Raw genomic sequence first — 24,144 nt, 5'->3', positions numbered from 1 at the left:
AATGGCTTTTAAGAACGTGGGAAATCCTACTGGATTGGAAAGAAATAGTGTCCATAGATAAGGCTGATACTGGAGAACACAACAGCTAATTTGGTATGGTGCAGCTAGTCCAATTAGTATTTGTAAAAATAATACTTTGTGTTCTTACTAATAGCTATCACTTGAGAATTTCAAACTGCTGTATAAATGCAAGTTAAAGAAGGCTTTTGCAACCCTTAGAAGATCCCCCAAATATTTCACAAAACTATTACGCTGTCATATTAGTATGTCACTATGTCAATTACAGCAGCTCCAGAACTTAGAACAAAAGCGTGATTTAGCAGGGGCATTAACTAATTCTAAATATGAATGAAATCATAAGGGATAGCCTGTGATAGCTTGTAGTTACAGCTGAACTGGAATTTAGCAATGCAGCAGTGACCTTTACTGGAGTGTGTGTCTGTGTCTTGTGCCTGTGATTCCTTGCCAAAGAGAAGTCTGTTTTAGAAGTGTATTTAAAGGACTGCCTTAACCAAGTCATTGCCTTACTGTTGTTTTGGGGTTTAAGCAAAGAAAAAAAGGAGGTTTTGATTTGTTTTGTTTTGTTTTTGTGGAAAAGCTAAAAAGCAAGCAAAACTTGTAAGCAAATAAGCTAATCAAAAATATGAATATTTTGCCTGATGGTGACTGCGCTGAATGGGATTCTTCTGTGTACATATTTCTGAAGGTCCCTTACTTCCAAAGGTTTCTGACTCTGCTGGATGTTCTTACTGATTTCTGGTTTCCACTTCTGCCCCTCACCCCCCAACTTTTGCTTTGAATTGTGCCAGTGGCATTGCTTCGTAGCTCCTGCATCATTTTTCCCTTTGCTTTAGGGAAGAGAAGGGAGAGGTTTGAGCCTCAGTGCTAGGCAGAAGCAGATGTACTCAGCCTCCTCTGCTGGTCCCATGCAGCTGCTTGCTGTGATGCTCTGAGACCCTGCGGGAAGGGCCCCAGATCGGACACGTGTGGAGAGGGGGAGGATGGAGCAAGGCGGGGGAATATATATCAGTGGATAGGCTTGTAACCCTGGCTTGTGATTGCTCACAATGCTGGGATTTGCAAATATGCAAAAGGTCTTGCCAACATCTTTTTTTTTTTTTTTTTTTTCCTCTGCTTTATTAACTCTTCTTCCCCCTGGAAAAAATCATTAGTAAAAGAAAAATTGACTTCAATACTACGCAGACAGAAGGACTGGGATGCTAGCTTGACCGATGTTTTCTTTAGGGAAAAATGACAAGTAGCAGCTCTTAGCAAGTGTTCCTTGCTTTTTCTTTATTTTTTTTTCACTTGAGTTTCTCTGTCTGAGCCTGAAGATTTTGTTGCAGAAAGCGTTCTGCCTCACCACAGAGCTCTTGCTGCCATAGTTACTGAAAACTGCATTATGCTGTAGGAGCCGCCAGCCTCTGCATCAGCAGTAGAAGTGTTTGGGGAAGAGGGGAGGAGAATTGCACAATAGGATCCCGGAGAGCTGACGACAAAACAGGCTGGAAAAAATGTGGATTTACAGATGGTTCATTTAGCATGCGTCATGCAAACTTTGTGGAGAGAAAAATGAGATGGAAAAACAATCCAGCAATATTGGTATAATATGATTATTTTTTTCTCTGTAATTTGTTATGTTTATTTTAAGGTTATTATCTTGCTGTTGTAATTTTAATTGCTATTTTAAAAGGTTTACTTGGAGGAGGGGTAACTGTTGACACTTCTTGCTGCATTTGGTACACCTAGAAATGTGCATGCTTTTATGAAATTTTATGCAGGGTTTCTTTTTTTATATGCTGTATGCCAGAGTATACTGGTCCTATGAAACCAAGATTTTATGTATGTCTGTGTCTACAGAAACGAAGCTGTTTGTCTTACATTTGTCCCGAGGTTATTTCCTGCTATAACTGTACTGAACGCAGGTTGCTTTTATGGGAAGGGAGGAACATACGCAGTAGCAGAAATTGATCTGTGCTTGATTCCTTTATCATAGGATTTCTGTGTTTCAAGTATTAATTTAATAGTACATCTTATTTAAGACATTTTAGATGAAAGAAATGAGTGATTTTGTTCACCTATTTCAGAATATGACTATATTCTTATGTTAATTGAATTGATATTTGTTTTTAGTTTAGTCATTCAAATATGTGCTACAAAAACTGTTCTTTACATTGCCTACTAGGTGATTTAGCCACTGTGTATGTGTGAATCTATTATTTTCTTTTGGGGCCATTGTCACCTCCTTTTTGAGTTTAATTTGTAGTGGTATTTCTACGAACTAGCAAGGATGTGTTGACATGACATAGCATGTTCAAAGGTAGAAAGGAGGAAGCATTCTCGATTCATGTTCTTGGTTTCAGCAGTTTCTGTGAGAGACAGATCTGTACCCCAAGCCAACCAGTCGTTTTACCCTCATGGTCAGTAAGCTCACCAGAGGGAAAACATTCCATCTTGTGCCATAATACCTGTATTATGTAAGCGGCTGTGCATCAATTTTCATTATCATTTTCTTCCACTTGAAAAAACCATCTTAAGAAGTGACTTTGTAAAAAGCTGTTGGATGTTCAGTCTCAGTGTTGGTATTCAGAGTTGTCCCTACCACCCTGCTTGGTTGTTGTTTTGTACTATTAAAAATTAGGAGATGAGGCAAAGAGGCACTGAAATAGCAGCAGAACTGCAATTTCTATATATACCTTCAGCAGCAGTGGGACAATCCACCTACCTTTTATTACAGAAACTTCAATCTTAGAGAGAGAATCATTCCATCCAGCTACCTTACCAAAACATGGCAGTAATCATATGGTAATGGTTGCTGTGGTTGCTGGTGATGTGTTTCTTTTCCAAGATCTAAAGTGAAGTATGGCTGTGCATCTGTACTCTTGGCTTGTATGGGGTGTAGTCATAGCATGGAGCTGTCAGTAATAACATTAGTTTGGCCAGCATCTGCTGTATGTGCAAACACACATGCCTGTTGGAAAGGATCTTACAATTTCATGTCAGATCAGCAAAAAGCTATTACCCCGTACATGAGGGAATACACTAGTGCTGCTGAGAACAGCAAACACCACACTTCTTTGTCCATTGTTTGCAATGCTTATTCCACGTTGTTGGAAAGTATGGGAAGAACTTGTTACTCTCTCCCACCTGTAATTAGGTGTTACCTAACTGCCCCCACGAGCATTTTGAGGTCTTACGATTGAAATGCAGCATTGAGTTTTCACATACTTAGAAGTTCTGCTTTTCAATTTGTAAGCAGTTTGAATTATGATAGGATGACTGCAAGCAAAAACTCAGGTTAAGAACAGAAGATGTTTTTGTAAAAGGAATTTTATGTAGTTTTAGTAAACAGATGCGGAACAAGAATTCTTTGTCTACTGTTTTGTTACCAAACTCCGCTTTTCAGCCTTATTGGCAACGACTTACTCTGTTTCCTCAATCTCATACAGAATGCTGCTGATAATGTTAAATGAATACAAATCAGCTCTTTTAATACTTGACTTTCTAATATTTGATAAGGTTAATGGATTCTCCTCACTTCTCTTGGATGAATGTATTTTGCTTCTTTCACATGTGTCTCAGACTAAGTGATTTCCCAAGGTCATGCAAATGTTCAGTAACAAATGTAGATTCAGATTTTTCAGCTGTCCTACCACCATAGGACTCAGAGCTTTTATATGTTGGCAAAAGAGGCTGAAGTCTACCCCATCATCAGCATTGTGCATAGACTTCACATGTACAATTGCTATTAAGGTTTATTACTTCTAATGTATCGGCAAGAGCTGACATCAAGGTTCTCTTAGGATAAGTAGTGCATAAGTATTCAAAGGCAGTCCTTGCCATGAAGACCTTGCAACCTAAGTGCATGAAAGCACAGAGGTGATGTAAGTGCTCCAGAATCAGAGGGGTCTTCTGTCTCAGATCGGTAGTTCAGTTACTGATTTAGTAGTTTAGCTACTGCATATATATTGGAAAATATAGAACATAACCTTGAATCCTCATTTATGGAAAGCCTCCCCCATGTTTTTATTAAAAACATGGGAGCTTTTTCTAAAATAAACTCTTCAGATTTCATTTTATATTCAGAAAGGGATGATTCTTTAGTTAACCAGACCACCTTTAACCTCTAAGTTTGTCCCCCAGCGGTTGGTGTCAGTAGAAACAACCAAACAGCCTGGGTATGAAACAGCCACAGGAGCCTTACAGGGCATCAGTAAAATGTCAGTTCAAACCTATTTCAGGTGAATATGAAACTAGGTGTCCCAGTCCTGTTTCCTGGGCATCGATTACTGTTCATCCAAGAGAAACAAATACAAATCAAAGACTGTTGGCATCTTAGCAGTCAAGCCAAGGACAAATGGATCTTGGAGCTGCCTATTCTTGTGATTTGTTTCTGTAGGTCTCAAATAGACACAAGCCATTTAGCAGATGGCAGTGACAAAGTTTGTACTTTGACTGCACCATGCAATAAAAGATAATTGAATAGAAGATGCTCCTCTTCAGTTATTCTCATCAGCATTATGTATACATAAACAAATTCTGTTTTCCTCAGGTGAGTGGAAAAGAGTCAGTAATATTTTAAATAATCAGGAATTTTAAGGCTTTGTGTAGTCAAGATTTCGTGCTGCTTCTTAAGAAAGTGAAAATGGATGTTACATCTAAAGGTGTTCCAGAAGACATGTAGGTTTTAGCTGCTTAATTGTTTCATCTGTTTTGTTGGCTAATCTAGCATACAGAGTCGAAGTTGTTGTGGTAGAAATGGCTGCTTCAAAAAAATGCTTAGGTCCTAGATAGAGATTTAAAATAAATTCAAATGTAGCAAAGGGCAAATGCTCATCTGACCTTGTATTTGTAATGATTTTATAAACAACGTGACATTTCCAGAGCATTTCCTTTGATATTATATTTTTCTTTTCTTTTGACCTTCAAGGACTCTTTAGAGTTTTGACATCTTTGCTTCTTTTAAAAAGCATAATAAATGTATTTTAATACATCATTTAATACATTAGTAAGATATATTAACATATTTTTCAAGACTTAAATATTTAATTTTCTGATGCGCGTATAATGTGGTGTTTAGAAATAAAATGTCAAGTAAATATATATCTCCTTCGCACATAATAAATCTTTAATGTTAAGAATTTCTAATGATGATGTGCAGACAGGTAGAATGTATATTCCTTTCTTCCATAGGGTTAGTAGGTCTTCAATGCTGTTGTGGTTCGTGCTAAGAATAGATATTATTTAGATAGTGTGTGTGTGTCTATAAATTTTTGGCAAACAGTCAGGAAACAAGCCTCTTGGAGGGACTGTAGAGTTTTTCACAGGTTAGTCACTTTTCTGGTCACAGTCATGCTCCATGTATAGAAGTAGTAACCTAATGGAAAAGCTGCATCCAAGAGAGAATTGGATGATCAAGTTCTTTCCTTGATGCTTTCAGAGACTTTCACTGTAATCTCAGTAATTCCAGTAACCCTTTTGAGGTAGAAGATTTTTAATCTGTAAGAAGAGAAAAAATGTTTTACATTTTTTACATTACAAAAAATGTTTTACATTTCTGTAAAAACTCTTTGAAATACTCAGATGAAAAACATCCTATAATACTGGTTATAAATTTATGAAACAGTAACACCCCCTTCTCCCTCCAATTTCCTTTTTGGAAGATCTTCAGCAAAATGACAAGTGACGGTATTTTTTAAATTCCTTTTGCCTTCTTTCTGGTGATGGAATTTTCTGCTTCACCATGTCAACTTTCAGGAATGCTGGCATTTCTGATACTTACAGGACTGCGGCCTGCTGTGACACACACGTACTCAGCTACTTTACCATCATGAGTATTTTGTGTAATGCACCCTTACTGAACAAAACAATCCCCTGAATGTTGTCTGTCTTTCTTCAGTAAGATGACTTGTTTTGTTACAAATGCTTGGTATTTTTTTCTGGTTTAAATTCATTGTCAACATTTCTAACAGCAGAGAGATAGATGCTGTGCATGAAGAGTACCAGCAGAAACTGAGAGACCAGGAAGCTTTCCACAGGAAACAAATTCAACGGCAGCAACTCTATGTTGAGGATTTAAAGCAGCAGATCCTCAGAGGACAGATCAAAGCAGAGCAGGAACTAGAAAATGACCAAGCACTCATCAACCAGCAGATCCAAGAAAGTAGGTACCCGCCTCCTGCCCTCTCTCACTTCCCTTCCATTACTGAATTCTTTCATCCTCTTTATGTTTGTTTGTTTGTTTGTTTTTTGTCTTAGTTATGCTTTGTGTTATGGGTGGAAGTTTATTTTTACAGCTTATTACTAGTTTTCGCCTATTATTGCCTTTCCCATGAGAACAATTATCAAGCTTTGATTAACAGGACTAACAGGGCTCCTTTGCAGTGCGCCAGCAGCACTAATTATCTTTGCAGGTCACTGCTGGGAGAGACAGCACCAACACGCTGTTCCTGCTGTGGCACTGAGCCTCTCATCTCCCCAGCTGCTCCCTATCCTGCTTCCCTGCAGTTTTGCTCTGATTGTGTCTGTAGTGCAACTCTCGCATGTGAGACTCATAGACTGAGTTTTCCATTGTATTTCACATTTTTCTTTTGATTTATCTGTGCTTCATCCATTGCATTGTTCCAAGAGATTGAAATTCAGATGGCCATGGTAGTTCTATAAGTTTTCAAGGGAAACTGCTCTAACAACAGCATGACATAGGAACCTAGCAGCACTTCTGAGAGAGCTGATGCCTTGGAACTGCAACATGTGTTGGTTAAGGTGCTCTGTCTATGCATTTGTCGATGATCTCACCAGTAGCACAGTGCAGACCTTATTCATGTGCTTTTATGGAAGGACCATGGCATAGAACCATGCTTCAAACTGTGGTTGCTTTCTGAGTTTTAAGCAGTGCTCATCTGAGAAGTAGGTGGGACACTGAAGTTCACTTCATGCTTAGTTCTCAGCAGAAGATTTTGAAACACATTATAATTCATTTCAGGTTAAAGCTTTATGGTGTTTTGTCTGCTTGCATTTTCCAGATGGAAGTGTAATGAAGTGAGAAAGTTCTAGTTTTTGTTGAGATTTTAACTTCAACAGGAAATCTACAGTGATCAGTGTTACATTGCATATACATCCTATAGGCCAGATTCAGCAGAGATACTGTTGTCTTCCTGAACTGAAAGTAATTGGATAAAATACTGGTGATACTGGTCTGGCACAAACTTCAGCTCTACGCTAACTATGCCATGAAAAGCGTATTTGGAGAAGTGTTTGCTAGCATCAGTGGCTCCCATCCCCGAGAGTTGCCGCTTTGCATGCAGATATATTCAGCAAGGTTTTTCTTGGTGACTGCCTGTTAAAGATTTTGTAGACTGATTTGGCAACAGTTTAAACCTTAAGAAGCTCTTGACCACTGAATAGGGTTGCTATTGTGTTCTTCTAGTTACCTTCTAATGAATGATTTGATCCAAGTTTCTTGATAAGGAACAACAGAGGCACCATTTCCATTTGGCAAGGCCTGCTATTGGTTCCTGGAAGAAGAATGATTTTTGAATTTTTTGAGGTTTCTCAGAGCCAAACTTACGCAGTCTGCCATCTTTCAATTACACCACCCATAAATAAAAGATTAAAGAGAAAATTGTGGAGATAGGAAGTAGGTAGGCTTAAGGTATGTAGACAGTATGGAGTTTCTCCAAAATATCTTAATTTCTTGAATCTAGACTTGTTCTCTGCTCCAATCTAGTTTCACTGTTTATCTGTGTTCATGCAAAGCTTAGCCAGACGGGCAGTTTTTGCCAGCCAAATACAATTCTTCACTTGGCAGCCCACCAAAGCCTTTTCTGCATTATCTTTTTCTCAGCTCCTGACAGAGGCAAGTTTGTGAGTAGACGTTAATTAGCATCTTAGGGCTTGCAGCTCTATTACGGGGACACACTCATCTGCCAAATATTCTCCTTGGTAGAAACACACTGCAAAGGACAGATCTGGAAATTAAGAGTTGGGAAAACTGTTTTGTATGTAAAAGTTAAAGATGCTATTAAGAAAAAAAATAACTAAAACTATGACTAAAATGCTTTCCTTTTATTCATAAAGGAACTGTACTTACCTGTAGAGTTTCCATACTTCTACGCATGTACTGTGTGCATAGCTGCCAACATAAACTGAACAGGAGAATCACAGAGGTGGGGATCACTAATGAATTATGTTTAACAAGATCTGTAGTCACCAAGCAAGTAATGCTCACAATGCTTATGGATAATGATGGCTACATTTCTTAAATTAGGGAAACGTCCACAGCCCGAAATTCCCCTCTTGCCACTCACCTGTCTTACAAAGAGCTACAGATAGCCCTCATTCACCATATCAAAGTTAAATACCTCTGATTTCCTAACCCCATGAATGAGTAACTAAAGGTAGTTCTTCAGTAAGAGGCTGCAGATTGAAGATAAACCCATCCAAAAAAAGTGTTGCTGCTAGGAAGCTAGAAGTGCTTTGAAAAGCTTCTGTCCTTTGAGAAACGGTCTACTTACAAAGGAACTTTACCTGTGATTTGTATGTTGCTTTTTCAGCTAAGGATTTTATTTTAGTTTTTTGGTTAACTCTGTGCAGCTTAATATGTATATTTTCATACTAGCCTAAAAATGAACAAACTCTTTAAGAGAATATGCCTAAATGCTGAAAAACCACTAAGCACTTCCCCTGCATGGAGTAAAGTGGTCTTGCTTCAAGAGTTAAAAACAAATCAACATGGTGTTCTGTGTCCTCTACTGCCTCCCCATTGACTGCAAAGATCAGGTTCTCTGAATGCTTAGAAAAGACGAATAATTTAAGCAGATGTAAAATACTCTGTTATCAAATGAGGCTAATCAATTGGTTTGTGAGAGAAGTATGTTTAGCATTTACGAAATATGGGGGACATTCGTTAAAAGAGAGAATCTAACTCCCTTTATGGAGTAGACTGGTGATTTTATGAAAAATACATGTATGCATTGACTGGTGATATGCCTTTTTTTGGGTGTGTTCATCTTATAACTAAAGATTGCATTGCCTTCACCCATGTCCTTGCCACGGGAATTTCTCATTGATTTCAAGTACATTTCATGCTAATGTGCTCATGTGCAAGATGTATGGGCTCTGATCAGGCATTTTTGCAAGTGCTTCTGAAGCAGCCGTAGTTGTTCCTGTGTTAACTCCTCTCACAGTGCGCATATGTTCATTCTCTATGTAAAGCATTTGAACTTTAAAATGTGACTTCAGAGTAGTTAAGGCAAAAGTAGTAGTGTATTTCACATTATAAAAGCTGATCAAGTCATAGTTCACTACTGCAGATACCTTCCTCATGACTGAAAATTGTGCAGGAAGGAACTTGGGCACTGAAATATGTCCTCTGTATTGTAAGAAAAAACATTGAGATAATTGAGTGTAATCTTTGAGAAATTGAATATCTAAGTCTGTATCCTTTTGGAAAGTGTTAAACTTTTTGCTTACAGACAAGGTCTTATTCAGCAGTTTCTTAGCTGTGTCATCCAACCCCTCTGTTCATATCTTGCAGTATTAGTTGCTACCTGAGCATTTCTCCCAATGGGTTTTCAGTATACTAATGATACATTTTTCTCTAAATGTCTTGTCAAGGCTTTGCTCTACCTACGTAGGAATTCTGTTCTGAAATGGCTCTCAGAGACAATTAACTTAATGAATAATGTTTCTCCTATGATTTTTACTTTCTTTCAATCATTGTTTTGTTTACAGACCAACAGTGGCTTATAAATGAGAATAACCGACTAGCTGCCCTTCAGCAACAACAGAGGGAGTTTGCAGTGCAAACAGAATCTACGCTGTATGCAGAGGCTGAGGTGCAGAGTAGCATTGGGCAGGAAATCTGTCCTTCCCTGCTACAGCAGAACAAGAAAACACTGGTGCAGCTGGAGCTCTTACGAAGGTACTCCTTAAAAAAGGCAGAAAGAAACATTAGACGGAAAAAGGTCAAATTCCAGCTGGAAAGGATAGTCAAGAAGCAGAAATTATTGGAAGCCAAACAAAATCTAGAGCAGCTAGAAGCTAGCTGCTGGCTCAGTGAAGTGTGTGTGAAACAACCCCGAGTCCTAAACCAAAATATTGCAGTACAGGCCTCGCAGGATCACCCGTTACAAAAGAGGAGGAGGTCATTGGGTTCAAGTTCCTTGCAACACAGGCAGCATTCGTTCTGTAACCTCCATCTGCCCCGGGTACCCAGGTAAGTTAACATCTACCAATTCCTCTGCACTCTCAAAAATAATTTAAATTAAGGTATTTTCACTGGCCACCTGTAATCCAGAATGCCCTTCAGTTTATTGATACAACGCTAAAACTTGTAATATCACTGAATATACTATACTGTATGCCACACTGGAGTTGTTTGTTCTTTTTCCTTAGATTTCTACAGTGCATTCATGGCTTACCTCTCTGACACGGTCTTTCTCAGTGTTTTGTTTCTTTCCTCTCTCAAGCTTTTCTGCATTTTTTACCTCATTGTAAATGTTTTCCAGAACTGAGTTAATTTTTTGTTCTTACCGTGTTCAAATTACTGTTAAATAATAATTTCTCCATTATTTTATTGTAATTAGAGTCAAAGTATTCCTTCTGAGCATTTTTATCATTAGGGTGATTCTCAAGCTAAATGAACATCTCTACACAATGCTAAAAATTGGGGTGACAGTGTCATTATCACAGCATAGTCACAGAAGCAGGAATTAGCTTAACTCTGCTAAGTGAATTACTATGACTTAAGAGCTATCCTTTACTTTTAACTAACATTTGCAGCTACTTTAGACTACAGAGACTAAATACCAAGCTATACAACACAGCATCAAGTTATTCTTTTGCTTTTTAGAAAATATTTCAGGATATCTAGGGAACTGGATTGTATGGTCACTGACAGAATATGCATTTTTTTAAATCTCTGCTAGAAACTGAGTTTGAAAGGCATTGAGGTTCTTGCTTCATGTGTCATTACTCTTAAAATGCAAGGTGTTACTGATGTCGAAATGTAAAGTATGTTATTCAAGCAAGTATTGGCCTATATTTCTTATTTATTCCCACAGCTGTTTGTTGAAGGGGGAGACTATCTCAAAGTTATCTACCTCACCAAATACCGACCAATGCTGTGAAGGCAATGCATCTGAGAAGTTGTCATCTGTAGAATATCCTTTCAGAAAAGTTAAAGATGTTTCCAGGGATGATGACCTTAATGATGAAAAAGGTACCTCCTTTTTAGTACAGAAGCAGCTAACTGAAAAACAAAAAGCATCCTCATTTAGAAGTAAAAAAGGAGCAGAAAGGGACTCTAATGATTCAGCTATCATGGCTCATATCAATAAAAATGATCAAAAAATGGAAAAGCTGGATGATAGCACAGAGCAAGCTGGACGTCAAAAACAGACTTCTAAGGGCTCTTCTCCTGATCATTTTAAGGAGAAAGATGAACCTAAAACCTTCATTACAGGGACAAGAATGACAAAAGCAAAGGTGCCAGGAGATTTGAGTCAGCCTGCAAATAGCTATCTAGAACAAAACAGAGCTCAGTTATCCAATAAAAAGACTAGAATGGATATCAATGGGAAGGGCCATAGTTCTCCAGAAAATTTTGCTAAAGAAATGAAGAAAGACGTAGTGTATGGAAACCTGCCATCAGCACATCTAAACCAAACAGCCAAGAATCTGAAGAGAGAGACAACCTCAGCCTTGCGAAATCATGAGAAATTGTCAGTGGAACAGCAGGAATTTCTGATGGTAGCAACATCAGTTGGAAATCTCACTAAGATGAACACACATACACCACTTTCTTATGCTGAAAAGAAATGGCACAGTGCTGAGCTGTTAAGTGCTGGAGTGTCCAAAACAGCCACAGATATGCTGGGGAACTGGCAAGAAGATGATGAAAATGAGATTTCTGATACTGACAGTTCCTATTCTGTAGATTCGCTCTCCTGTGCTTATGCAAAAGCTTTTGCAGAGAAACTGGAACAAGAAGATTTCAGCAGAAATAAATGTTTTGCCAACCCAGAAGATTCTGAGAGCGATGACAGTCAAATGTCACAAGACTCTCTGGTAGAAAAGGAAAATAAAATCAAAATGCGAAATAAAAGCCAGTTTCACAAGATAAAGGCTCCCCATCAGCCAGCTAGGCTTTACAAAAGCAGAACTGAACACCATCTTTCATCTTTGGTGACATCCTACGCATCACACAGGAGGCTGGGAAGGGCCGAAAGAAGCTTTTCTCTGGACAGCTTGGGTGATGGAGAAGAGGTACCAGCAGAAGACCCAGTAGAAGAATCCAAATCTGATTCATCTGATGAAGTGCCAGCAGAGATTTTTTGGAAGTTACAAACTCCAACATCACCAACTATGCAGACTGAGGAAGACTGTGAGTCCAGGATCTGCGATAGAGATACAGAAGGAACAAGTTACAACCTGAAGCTGAATAGTTCCTTCTATTTGGACACTAAATCACAGCCTGCTTCCAGTAATGCTTGCAAGCAGTTTCTAAAGGAGGCAACGGTCTCTTTTGTACAACAAGAAAGGTCACTTGATAGGCGGCTATATTATGGTCTTCCTGCGGCTGCTCAGTCTTCCTGTGACTCAAAGGCTGAAATCAGCAGCCCCAGAATAACACTACCTTCTTCCCATGGAAATCTGGAATTTCAAAACGCTCGTCTCTACTCTTTGAGCAAACCAGAGGGTTGGCTGAAGAAAGATGACCTAAAACAGTCAGCTGCTGAATTTTCTTTTGTTTCTGGCTCTAAGCAGATACACAGCATTACTCATTTATCGCATAGTATAAATGAATTAAACTCAGCTTTCTCCTCTGACACATCAGAAATACCTTTACCTGAAACAACAGCTGCAAGCAGAGTTTCTGAGAATGGATCATTAAATAGGATTACTGAGGAATGGACAAATGCTAATGAAAATTCTCCCTTGGAATCTCAAGACATAACATCCTCATTTGTTAGTTCAGTAGGACCAAGCTCTTCGTTTGTTTGCATTTCAGCAAAACCTGATTATTATGAACATTCAACGTCAAATCATCCTGAACAAGAACAACTGAATGAATTATCTTCTTACAGGTCTACCACTGAATGCACACAAACATTTGGCTGTTTGGAAAGCACCTCCACTGCAGACTGCTTGTCACTGGTACCTGGAAAAGAAGAGGATTCTCTCCCTACAACTCATCCAGAGCTGCCAAAAGATCACAATCTGGAAAAAGCACCTTTTATTTCTGTGTTGCCCATGCATGTTTTGGAGCAGAGGAATGGCTGTGTAGATTCAGATTTAGAAGATGATTTCTTCAGAACTATTGAAAAAGATGACCTAGATGATGACTACAATAGCTTGACAGAATCAAAGATAACAGATTTGAACACTGGAAGTGCATCTGTCAATTCACCTGCTGCTGAATCTTCCACAGGACTTACTTATAACATGGCCTCAACACAGAGTTCTGCAGTAAAACAAGTTCAGTTTGGAAACCATGTGCAGCTTTTTCCAAGAAGGGAAATACCAACATGTTGTGATGAAGGTTTCTTTCTCAGTAACTTAACAAATCAGAACAGCTCTCTAGGAAGCATTTATGAGTTTCAGGTATTGGCTAGACAAGGAGCGGAATCAGCTGTTACGCTAGGTCTCAGGTCTGGGGAGAGTAATTTGGAAACAATGCAAGATACAGATTATGAACAAATATCTGCAGAAGAAATAACCATAGACACAGATTTTTCCTCAAAGAAGGTAACATATAAATGTAATCCTTTAGTTCTAGCTTACAGTGCAAGTTATGATCAATCTGCAACACCAGTAGAGTTGTCTCAAAAAGAGAAAATCTGTATGGAAACAAGCATGGATAGCTTGGCAGAGATTGTGTCAGAAGCACCTTCATTCAGAGATGATGAAGAATATGAACCAAAGGATCCGGAGTTGTCTTCATCAAATCATTACGAATTCAAAAGCAAACCTGTTTCAAAAAATTACACCCCTGAATGTGTGCTAGCAGATGGTCTTGTAGGCTGCTTATCCCAACATATTTCAGAAAATTCTACATTGTGCACTGACAATATAAGAGCAGAAAGCAGTGAAAGCGATTCTCAGGTTGTAGTTCAGAAGGACTTTCTACCCAAATATAAAAACCTAATGGTAAATGAAGCAAGTTACCTCACGGTGAATGTAAATGGGAAGGACACTGAGTCCTTCCCTGCTGCTGTTTGTGAGAGTACAGATAATTTGCTCCCAGAATCCAATTCAAGTGTATTTTACCAAGCTTTACCAAAAGTTAGTCTTTTTCAAAGTGCTTCTGAGACTGAAAGTTGTGATAAATTATTGGAGCATGCCGCAATAGTGAAAGGAGATCGTGATGCTACATCTAATCATACTATGGAAGTCGGTACCACAAAAAGTTGTTCTGACATAGATTCCAATGACCTTTGTACCACATGTTCTTCAAAATCACCAGGGGAGAAAAACAGTATGTATAAGCTGACTGACATTTCTGTGGAATTTGATGCAACCATTCAATTGGAAACAAAAACAAAGAATAAATCTTTACTTGAATCAAGAGAAGAGAAAGAAGCCTGTTTTGAAAGTGATTGCCCAGAGGACATTTTACTTGTTGAAGATCATGTAAACTCAGAATTCGGAGGAGTATTTGAATACAACACAAATAAGTTGGCTGCTGTTTCTCAAGAGGAGAGTCTGTATATAAATAAAGAATACAAGTTTTCAAGAAAAACAGAAACTGATCCAGAAGAAGCTATGTTTCCTTATCAGAATGCAAAAGCCAACACTGATGAAGAAGAGACAAAGTTAATGAATAGTGCAGTCAACTTAGAAAAAAACATGTTGGAAATTAAATGTGGACAGGTAGAAAGTTTACCTGACTACCCAGTACCCAAAGCCCAAAGTGTAACTGCAGATAGGAGTGCAGAGAATAAACCTATTGATATTGTAGCTTCTGAAGTTCAGTGTGAGGTTTATACAAACCTGTGCCTGACACATGAAGAGGCAGAGAAAGATGAATCACAGGTAGGTAGCACTGATGTGGAACACACTCAGGAATCAAAAGCATTCATGTGTTCTGATAGCTGTCTGAAAACAAACAGCTTTTGTCCAAAAAAGAAAAGTGAGAAAATAGAAATTGCTATTTATTCACCGGAGTTTTCTGTTTCTCCCCAAAACACTCCTTCAGCTGTGTGTTCCCATACAACAGATGTTACACAGGATACGTTAGGCTTCCTTGATGCTTGTGAAGGGCTTTTACAGATAAACAGAACAATAGAAAATGTGTTTGATATGGAGGACGTAGCTGCAACAGTACTAATCACAGGTAGGCAAGGAAATAGTTTAGAAAAAAATGAAAATGAAAAGCAAGTAGAGTCTAGCAATTTACCTGAACATTTTATACCGAATTGCTTACCCCATGCAAACTTTGACCAGGAAAACAATGTTAGTGGATGTGAAGTGGCTGAGAGTGAAGAACAAATTATCATGACAAACACTGAGGGACCAACTATGAAGCACAAAGTCATATGCACAGACAAAAACGTTTTATTTCCTGAAGAGTCTTCAGCTCTGCATCAGATGAATTGTGATAGAGATGACAAAGAAGAAATTTTAAATCAGTATGAGATCCCTGAAAGATACCTTACAGCTTCAGGACTAGAAGAGAATGTACTGTCAGTAGATGATTCACAGTACTGTGATCCTACTGAAATGAGGGAAGATGGTGGCTCGGCGGACCCTGCTACAGATGCAAGAAACACGGTGATGAGAGATACTGATGTATATGAGTGTTCAGTTGATGATAATATTAATATTGACAAATATACAATTGGGCAAGAATCTAAACATCTCCACATTAAAGAGGACAGCCACACATATATGAGTTGCTCTGTGCAATATCCTGAGCATGGCACTTCAGAAAAATTGAAAAAAAGTATCATTAGAAAACGTGAAATTTGTGGATTGGATTCCATAGGCTCCAGACTTGGTGATGAGAAAGTGCATTTGATGAATCTAGAACAAATGGACAAAACAGACAGAGAAAGGCAGATGTTTTTAGAAAACACAGAGGAGGTAGAACTGATCATTCTACAAAACCTCAATGAACTATTCCCTGAAAACAAAGACGGTTGCCATGATGACAGCAGATTAGATGAACTCTTAAGAGAAAGTCAGTGGGTGTCTACCAGCTTTTCTGGAAGCAATGTAGATACCAGCAAGCAGCAAAATCCACCAGCAACACTGAAGTCTACCAAAAACATCCATGAAGATTCAGATAAAGACTCTCTGTGTCAGTCTGTAAATCAACTTTTCTATCTTGGAGTAATTGATAATTCCCATGTTGTTCCAGATGATCCCACTGCTTTGAAAGGGCATACAAAACCATCTAATAGCTGTGCTGGAACAGGAACGGTTCTTCCTTACTATGAAACACTAGTGGAGAATGAAGTCTGTGTCAGTACTCCAGGTAAAACAGTCAACAAAGAGGGAGCTGACACATCTCTTTCTGATAAAATTCAAAGTAGAAATGAAGCTTTCCCACAAAACAGGAGTGCACTGGACAGACAGGAGGAAGAACCCGTTGTATGTAACAATATACCCAATTCTGCACCTGGGCAACCTGTCAGTAAGAACAGCTCTTCTGTGCTCTATTGTGTGGGCGGCGATGAATCTGAAACTGTTGCACTTAAGCAAGGAGCAGAAGAAAATCCATTTTCCGTGGAAAAAATAGATTCATCTGAAGATAAAATTCAGGATAATAGCAACTCCAATGAAGAACCCAGTGTGGATTTAATGGTTAACAAAATATCAAAAGACTGCTTTAATTCCATAGAAGAACAATATCAAGAGGAAAAGGATATCATCATGCCTGATTCACTGCACTTGGATAATTCAAACCTGCTTTCTTTTTCAGAGAAAGAAGTGATGGAAGATGTAGGGGAAAAAGCAAAGCATTGTACACAGGAAATCTCTTCTCAAAAAATATTTCACAGCATTAATATGACTGAGACAGAACATCACTCAGGGAGTCCATCACAACATGACGACAAGGAGAAATGCTTAAACACAAGTTGTAGCATAAGAAGCAGTAAAAATGATAATGCAGGGTTTCCTGATATATCTGGGTATCAGCATGAGCCAAGAGAAAATCAGGGACACGGGACTTCAGAAGAGTGCTGTGTAGACTGTCCAGAGAGTGCTATTTCTGAGAACATTTCTACCCTTTCAGAAAGTCTGACCAAGTCTCTGTGGGAAAATCCACATTCTAATAAAGAGCTTCTAAATTACAAGAGCAGCCCTGGTCTCATGCATAGCCCAGTATCATTTGCAGATTTTTTGACTGACAGCAATGGAGACAAATGTAAAAATGATGCTGTTCTCTCTGAAGAAACAAAATACTTTGAAAGAGAATCAACTGATTTAAGCGTATCTGTAACTTTTCCCGATGTTCCTCAAAAAGGAGATGAAAGGAATAATAATTCTGCAGTAACAGAGGCCACAGATGCTCAGAATAAAAAACTCCCTGGTGAAGCTGTGGGAACAGATCAAAATGGGAAAATAACTCAAGGTTCTTTCCAGAATTGCAATGATACAAAAGAAAACAAAATGCACGAGTACTTAGAGCACTACAGTAACACTTCTAGTATGACTGTACCAGAATCGGGCATGCTTGCTGTTCAAAGCCTAGGGGAGATTGGCAGTAAAGAATCAAAGCGTCTTCCAGCCTACTTTGCAGAAGATGCTCCAACAGATAAACTGTTTCAAAGCTGTAAAAATTTCAGTGCTTTTGATACTCGTTTACTTGATGACTCAAAATCTCTAATATTTAGTCATCTTGAGGACTCACTTCAGGACACCATTTTGACAGAGCAAGTATCCTCAGGTTCTGCAGATGTGCACTCTGTAAAAGAAGATCTTCCCCAAACATGTGCAGAAGTTAATTACCCGTCCTTAACAGCATTTTCAGAATCTTCTTCAGCTGCAGATATAGACCATGGTGTAACTGGCACATGTGGTATTTCACATACCAGTATATTAAAGCATCCTCCATTTGCTGTTTTACAAATGCAAGACACTCAGTCTGATAAGTCTGTGGTATTTGATGAACCAGTACACGCTTCAGGAAGTATTTTACTTTCTCTTGCAAAAGAAAACAGGCATTATCCAGTATCAGACACAGACCCTACTTTGTATGAAAATTCCACTGTAGATGTGGAACCTGTATATGGAAGTAATTGTCAACAATTTGACAATGATATCAAAGTTGATCAGCACCGCTGGGGTAAAGTTCTAGTGCAGAAAGCTTGTACAGAACACACAAAGAAAGTTTCAGATGACGCTGATTCTCTGTCATTACCATCATTACCTCTTTGGGATACTGGAAGGTCAATTCTGGTTGAAGAGGGACAAATGAGAAAAATACTTAACAGAAATGAGGAACAACTGCATTCAAGTACTGAGGCTAAACAATCTGTAGTAGAGAAAAAGCAAAGGAAAACAGTAAATAGAGAAGCTGAAAAGCAAACCGCAGTATCTTCAGATTCTACAAGTGAATTAATAGACCCACAGGATGTAACGGATACAGATTTTCCAGGAGATGTTAACATGGATCCTGAACACACGTGCGATTCATTTGGTCCAGCAAAGAGCAGAAGCAGTGATCCCAGACAACTGTATCACACTGTTATAGGTTTTGAAAAAAGTCCTGCAGATCTGCAAGGCAACTGTCATTATGTGCCTACAGGTGGTGCTAATCCAGGTCAAACAAATACAGATGCTAGAAAACGGATTGTACTTTGCAAAAATAATGCAGGTTCAAGTATTGATGCTGATGCAGACAGTTGTTCAACAACAGGAGGTGATACAATGAAGAATGAGACTCTGAAATCAGAAGGACTGAAGTTTTATTTAATGAATAATGAAACAAACCCCTTAAAATTTTTAACAGAAGACCATGATTTGCCTATGCAAGAATCCAAATTGGTACAATTCAGGAGCAAAAGGTCATGGTCTGCTATCCAGAATACAAACAGCTGTACACGAAGTGAACAGAGACCTTACCTACAAAGTCATAGACTATCAGCCCCAGCTATTGCTGTGTTCTCTGATCTAGATTATACTTCTGAAGCTTCATCTAAGGTAGATCCTTTGTTATATTCTGCATCTAAATCATTACAAGATTTAAATATGAGTGTAGAACCTCCATCACCAACTGAAGAAGATCTTCACGGAGTTGAAAGATTTTCAAAGCAGGAGTCGAAGAACTTTCTGCAGGTTAAATCTAAACCCAGATTTCAGCAAAGAATGACACAGACTAAGAAGCTTGCAAACTGTGATCTAAAAAATGTACATTATGCAGCAAGAACCCAAAGCAGCCAGTCTTCAAAAGACAGTACTGTTCATCCTCCATCTTTACTGCACACAGCTCACAGCTCTGTGGGTGCAGAAGAAAATACCCATTCAAAGACCAGTTCTGTAGCTCAATGTAGTGAAGGGAGAGCTGAAGAAGCTGGATACCAGCCAGGAACAGATAAGTTTTCACAAGACAATAAAGATGCAATGCATTTTAATTCAAGTGATATCAACCCATATATTCATCCGTGGCAACAAGATGAACTGTGCAAGATTGGTTGGAAGCAGTATGTTTTTGGAAGTGCAAGTGATGTGTCTTGCAATCAAATGCCTTTAAACCTGGACAGTCGTAAAGTTACGAGATGTTCCAGTGTGGACAATGGACTGAATTCTCAGAATTCTCCTTTTCATTCTCATCTCAGTTCATTTGCTACTGCGAAAGTTTTGTCGAGCACTTTAAGCAGCATTGAAGGCCTTCAAGGATGGGATGTCAGACAAGGCTTCGAATCTGCTTACTCAAGTGACAGTACCAAGCAGTATAGCAATGTATCCATTGAAACACTGAAAACTAACACAGAAAATAACACTGCTGAATTTGAGAACCCTTCAGCGCAGCCTGGTAACTCTGCAATGCAGGTTGATGAAATTGTACTATTATATCCTTCTGAGTCAGAAAGGTCTTCCAAAAAATCACCAGGGATTACATGTGAGCAGGGAACACAAACAGTGGCTACAGCAAGGTATAAAAGGCAGAGAAGACACCAGAGAAGCTACACAGACATTTCTGCCAGAAAGCAGGAAGCAAACAGAGATTTACTTCAGCAACATTCTTCTTGGACAAGCATGCAGAACCTGTCCATGCACCTGTCACAGCTTATCCAGAACACTTCTGAGCTATTGGGAAACCTCTCCCAACAAAATATTATAGATAATGAACAAAATGCCAAAATAAGCCAAAGAAAAACTGAAGAAGGTGCAAAAGCTGCTAGGTCAGATAGCTGCACTCAAACTACAGCAGATATAGGCACTCAAACTGAGACTTTGGAAGAACCTCGAAGTAAACATGAAGAAAAACAAGTGCAGGTAAAAATGGAAAACGAATTAAGGGCAGCTCAAGCAGCAGACTGTGATTTGGAAGGAGTAGTTGGAGATGTAGGTAAGGTTCCCAAAAGGAAGGAGGAAACTCTCGCTCTTGAAGAAAGAGCACAAGAACAAACAGAGATGAGAAATCTGAACAATCCTGACTTCCATGACAGTCTTGACAGCATTTTAGAAGATTCCTTTATGCGTCTGCCTTTCTTACCCAGAGCATCTACTCCGACCTTAGATTTTCAAAAAACATTGTTAAATATACAGCAGAATGCTGCTTTTGCTAGTACCAGAGTTTCATCTGTCACATCATCTTCACTGAGTTTAGGGAAAGATGATTCTTCATGTACTGTTGTTAGCAGCCCTACTAATAGCACCTTTCAATCTCCAGCATCTTGTACTCAGGATAAAAGAAGTGTTAATGAACCAGAGGTTCCAGTAGAAAGAAAACTTCGTTACAAAAATACACTGTTAGTGGATAGGGCCTCCTCTCCTATTCTTACTCTTAGTGCTAGCCCCAAAAGCCAGAATGCTTTCAGTAGGCCTGCCTGCTCTATTAAGGAACCTTTGGGATATTCCGGTGATGCTTTAAGTCCCCTTCACAGTCAGAGAAAGCAAAGGTCGGGTCCGCAGTCTGGCATGGAACCTCACGTGGACAATTTTTCACAGACTGAAGCAGATAGCGAATCAAGCACTTCTAGAGACAGCAAGGGTGTAAGAAACACATCTGGAGGTTTCTCAGATAAGAAAGCAGCCAAAAAGTTTTTAGGAAAGGATGGTTCAGAAGATGTGGAACAACAGCATAGATACACTGTTGGCGCACACACTACAATTTGTGCAAAACGACTGTATCACTCCAGCAGTATGTTAGAGGTCTCTGGCCATACAGAGGTTTTAACAGGTGATGTTAGAGACTGCAATCCACTGGCACGTTCACTTCGTTGCACGTACGTCACAGGGGGAGGAAGAGGCTCTTTAGGTGGAATTAGACATGAAAATTATGTTGGTAATTCTGATTCTGCTTTGATTCACAACTACTCACCTCCAAAATCTGAGTTACTTTTTCATCAAAAAAGTAGTGCCACATGTTTAAGTAAGGCAAGCATTAACGAGTCCTCAGAACCTCTGGTAGAAGCATCTTCTCTACAATTTCGTGACTTCTGGAAAAATGAAAGCAGCTGCCCTCTCCTCTCTGATGTGAGTGATGTGCAAACTTCCTTCCAAGATGACAATACAAGTTCTGTCACAGAAACTGAATGTGACACTGAAATTCCTCTGAACAAAAATACTTTTGTAAAGCCTTATAGGCCTCGGAGCTACAGTCTTCGTGACTTACCCATACACAATAAATTCAGCAACTGGTGTGGTGTGAAGGGCAGTCCTCCTGCTTCGTTACTCAGCCTGAGTGGCAGTGTAACTGACTTACAAAGTCAGGCAGAAACTAAGCCTGGAAGCAAACAAGCAACGGAAATAGAAGGGAAATCCCAGCTTTGTGACAGCAGAAGCAGAGAGATTGAGAGACTTCAGCGAGAACGTGCTCAGATTATGTCTGGCATACACCTGGATCTGCATCAGCATCCCCTTAGTGTGGAACTGACTGAAGCAAAGCTGAATTACGGCATTGGGGAAACGGACGCGCTGCTGAGGGTTCTGCAGAGTGGAACTGCAGATGACCTGATGGCCATTCCAGTAAAGCAACAACTTTATGAAAGGTAAATTACTTAGAGTTGTATTAATTATTTTGAATTCATTTCATGTACAACTTCATGCAGGATAAATAACACACAGTAAAGGGCACTTAATCACTTGGTCACACTGAGTGAACTATATGTGAAGAAATACAGTATTGCAATTGTTTTATATATAGTTAAATAATGCGTTTAAAAGAAAATTTAGAGGTTACTTAAAGGAAACAAGGACAAGTATAAGATTCAGTGTAATTCAAATCTAATGTCAGTTTTAAAATTTCCAGTAGCTCTAAGAGTGGTCATGCATACCTGGTGACCATGCAAGTGTATTTCATTGACTTACTGCAGTGTAAAAATAATCAAAGCATCTTGTTTACACATCTCTTGCTTCTGTGAATAGATGTTGCTGTGTGAATATCCAAAACCAACATGTAAATACCCATAAATACGCAGAATGAATTATGAAAAAAAGAAGTTCCTAAATTATGATTGGATTATAGAAATGTTTTGGAAGTCATAACTAAAAAAAAAAAAACAGGAGGAGCTACGTTATTCTTCTTCCTCACTTTTCCTTTTAAGACATTACAAGCCCTAACCAAGACCTTTGTATGCATTTCCTACTGTTATAAAAGCAGTGAAGTTTTAGAATTTCTGCATCTCTTAGCATGTGACTGAAGGGCGTACCTGCAGGGGGAGTGAACATTATTAGATTCCTATAATTCTTACATTACAAAGCTACCTAGTATTTAAGGCTTTAAAAAAACAACTGAACAGAAATTGTAACTTTGCAGGGTGCACTTTGTCACTCTAATTGTGTTTCTCTGACAGACACATGAGGACTATTGAAACCCTGAGGAAGGAAAGAGAAAAAAGGCTGCAAAGATACCACAGAAGCCGAAGTCTGAGTCCTCAAAAGCATTTCAGTCTGTTGCAAACACTGGATGCAAGTCACAGGGATCTAGAGCTCCCTAGCAGACGCCGAGAATATCTGCAGCAGCTGAGAAGAGATGTGGTGGAAAATACAAGGTAGGGCATTAGAAACCTCCCTTTTACCTGATGATTATTAACAGTGCTCGCAATGCGAGTGCATTGATGAGACTCCTGTGGCAGCTGTCTCAAGATACTCAGTTGTCTCTCAGGAGAAACATGTACTATTGTTCAAACATTCATTGAAATCTTCCATCAAGTTTATTTCAGTTTGTAACAAGAACCTGATTTATACATATAATATATAGGAAAGCCAAGGATTCAGTCTTGACTCATTATACACTGTTATATTGTTATATTATGTGTGTTTTCTCCCACTTACCTATCCTTACAGAGTTCAAGAACCAAAAAGAAGAAGCATTCAGCACCCTTCAGAGATTGAACTGATGCTCAGAGACTATCAGAGGGCACGAGAGGAAACCAAAACGGAGATTGCACGAGCTAGGGACAAACTTCGGGAGAGAGCTGAGCAAGAAAAAAGACGTATAAGGGAGCAAATATTTTCTCAGTTACAGAAGGTGAGCGTTACAGAGGAAATTTTTTTGCATTGTACATATTGATGCATGTTTTTTAAAGAAACTTCTGTGGTTCAGTAATTCTCCTGTTTGACATAATGCATAGAAAAAACAAATAACTAAATGCAAATTTGTGCTTAAAACAATCTCAGTAATACTGAATTGATGTACTGATCATGCTTCTGAAGTACATCCTTCTGGAGCTGTTGTTTCTTGAGCACAATTTTTCTGCAAGAAACTTTTGTTTTCTCATTGGATCAACCTTACAGACGCATCCTGCTGGGTACATGCCCAGTCTTTGGAAAACTTTAAAAAGGTAAACTTGAGTTTATTTCAGCATGTAGTTAAACAGAAACGACATAATTGTTGTTTTGTTTTGTTTTTCCTGTTTCTCTTTTTAGACTGTCCTGTGTATGCATGTTTAACCTGTACTTTTATTTCTGCATTTTTTTTACCCATTTTGGTCTCTCTGAGTGTGTGAATTTTTCATCATTACTCAA

The 24,144-nt window shown here is 38.8% G+C and overlaps 1 protein-coding gene across 1 annotated transcript in view; it reads left to right on the top strand.

The window, feature by feature from the left end:
* The window catches only part of STARD9 (StAR related lipid transfer domain containing 9), a gene marked incomplete at its 5' end in the record, with an annotated part of 104,296 nt that overhangs the window by 74,463 nt on the left and 5,689 nt on the right, over window positions 1-24,144 (top strand). Inside the window, 5 exons of the mRNA XM_084287028.1 lie at window positions 5,973-6,163; window positions 9,733-10,216; window positions 11,064-22,166; window positions 22,971-23,168; window positions 23,464-23,647. Of these exons, the coding sequence (XP_084143154.1) occupies window positions 5,973-6,163; window positions 9,733-10,216; window positions 11,064-22,166; window positions 22,971-23,168; window positions 23,464-23,647 (12,160 nt within the window). The remainder of the gene's footprint in view (window positions 1-5,972; window positions 6,164-9,732; window positions 10,217-11,063; window positions 22,167-22,970; window positions 23,169-23,463; window positions 23,648-24,144) is intronic.

Source organism: Netta rufina (genome assembly GCF_964035555.1).
Source record: "Netta rufina genome assembly, chromosome: 5".
NCBI classification, from domain to species: domain Eukaryota; kingdom Metazoa; phylum Chordata; class Aves; order Anseriformes; family Anatidae; genus Netta; species Netta rufina.
Note: the sequence above shows the minus strand (reverse complement) of the source record. Positions and strands in the feature narration are given on the sequence as shown.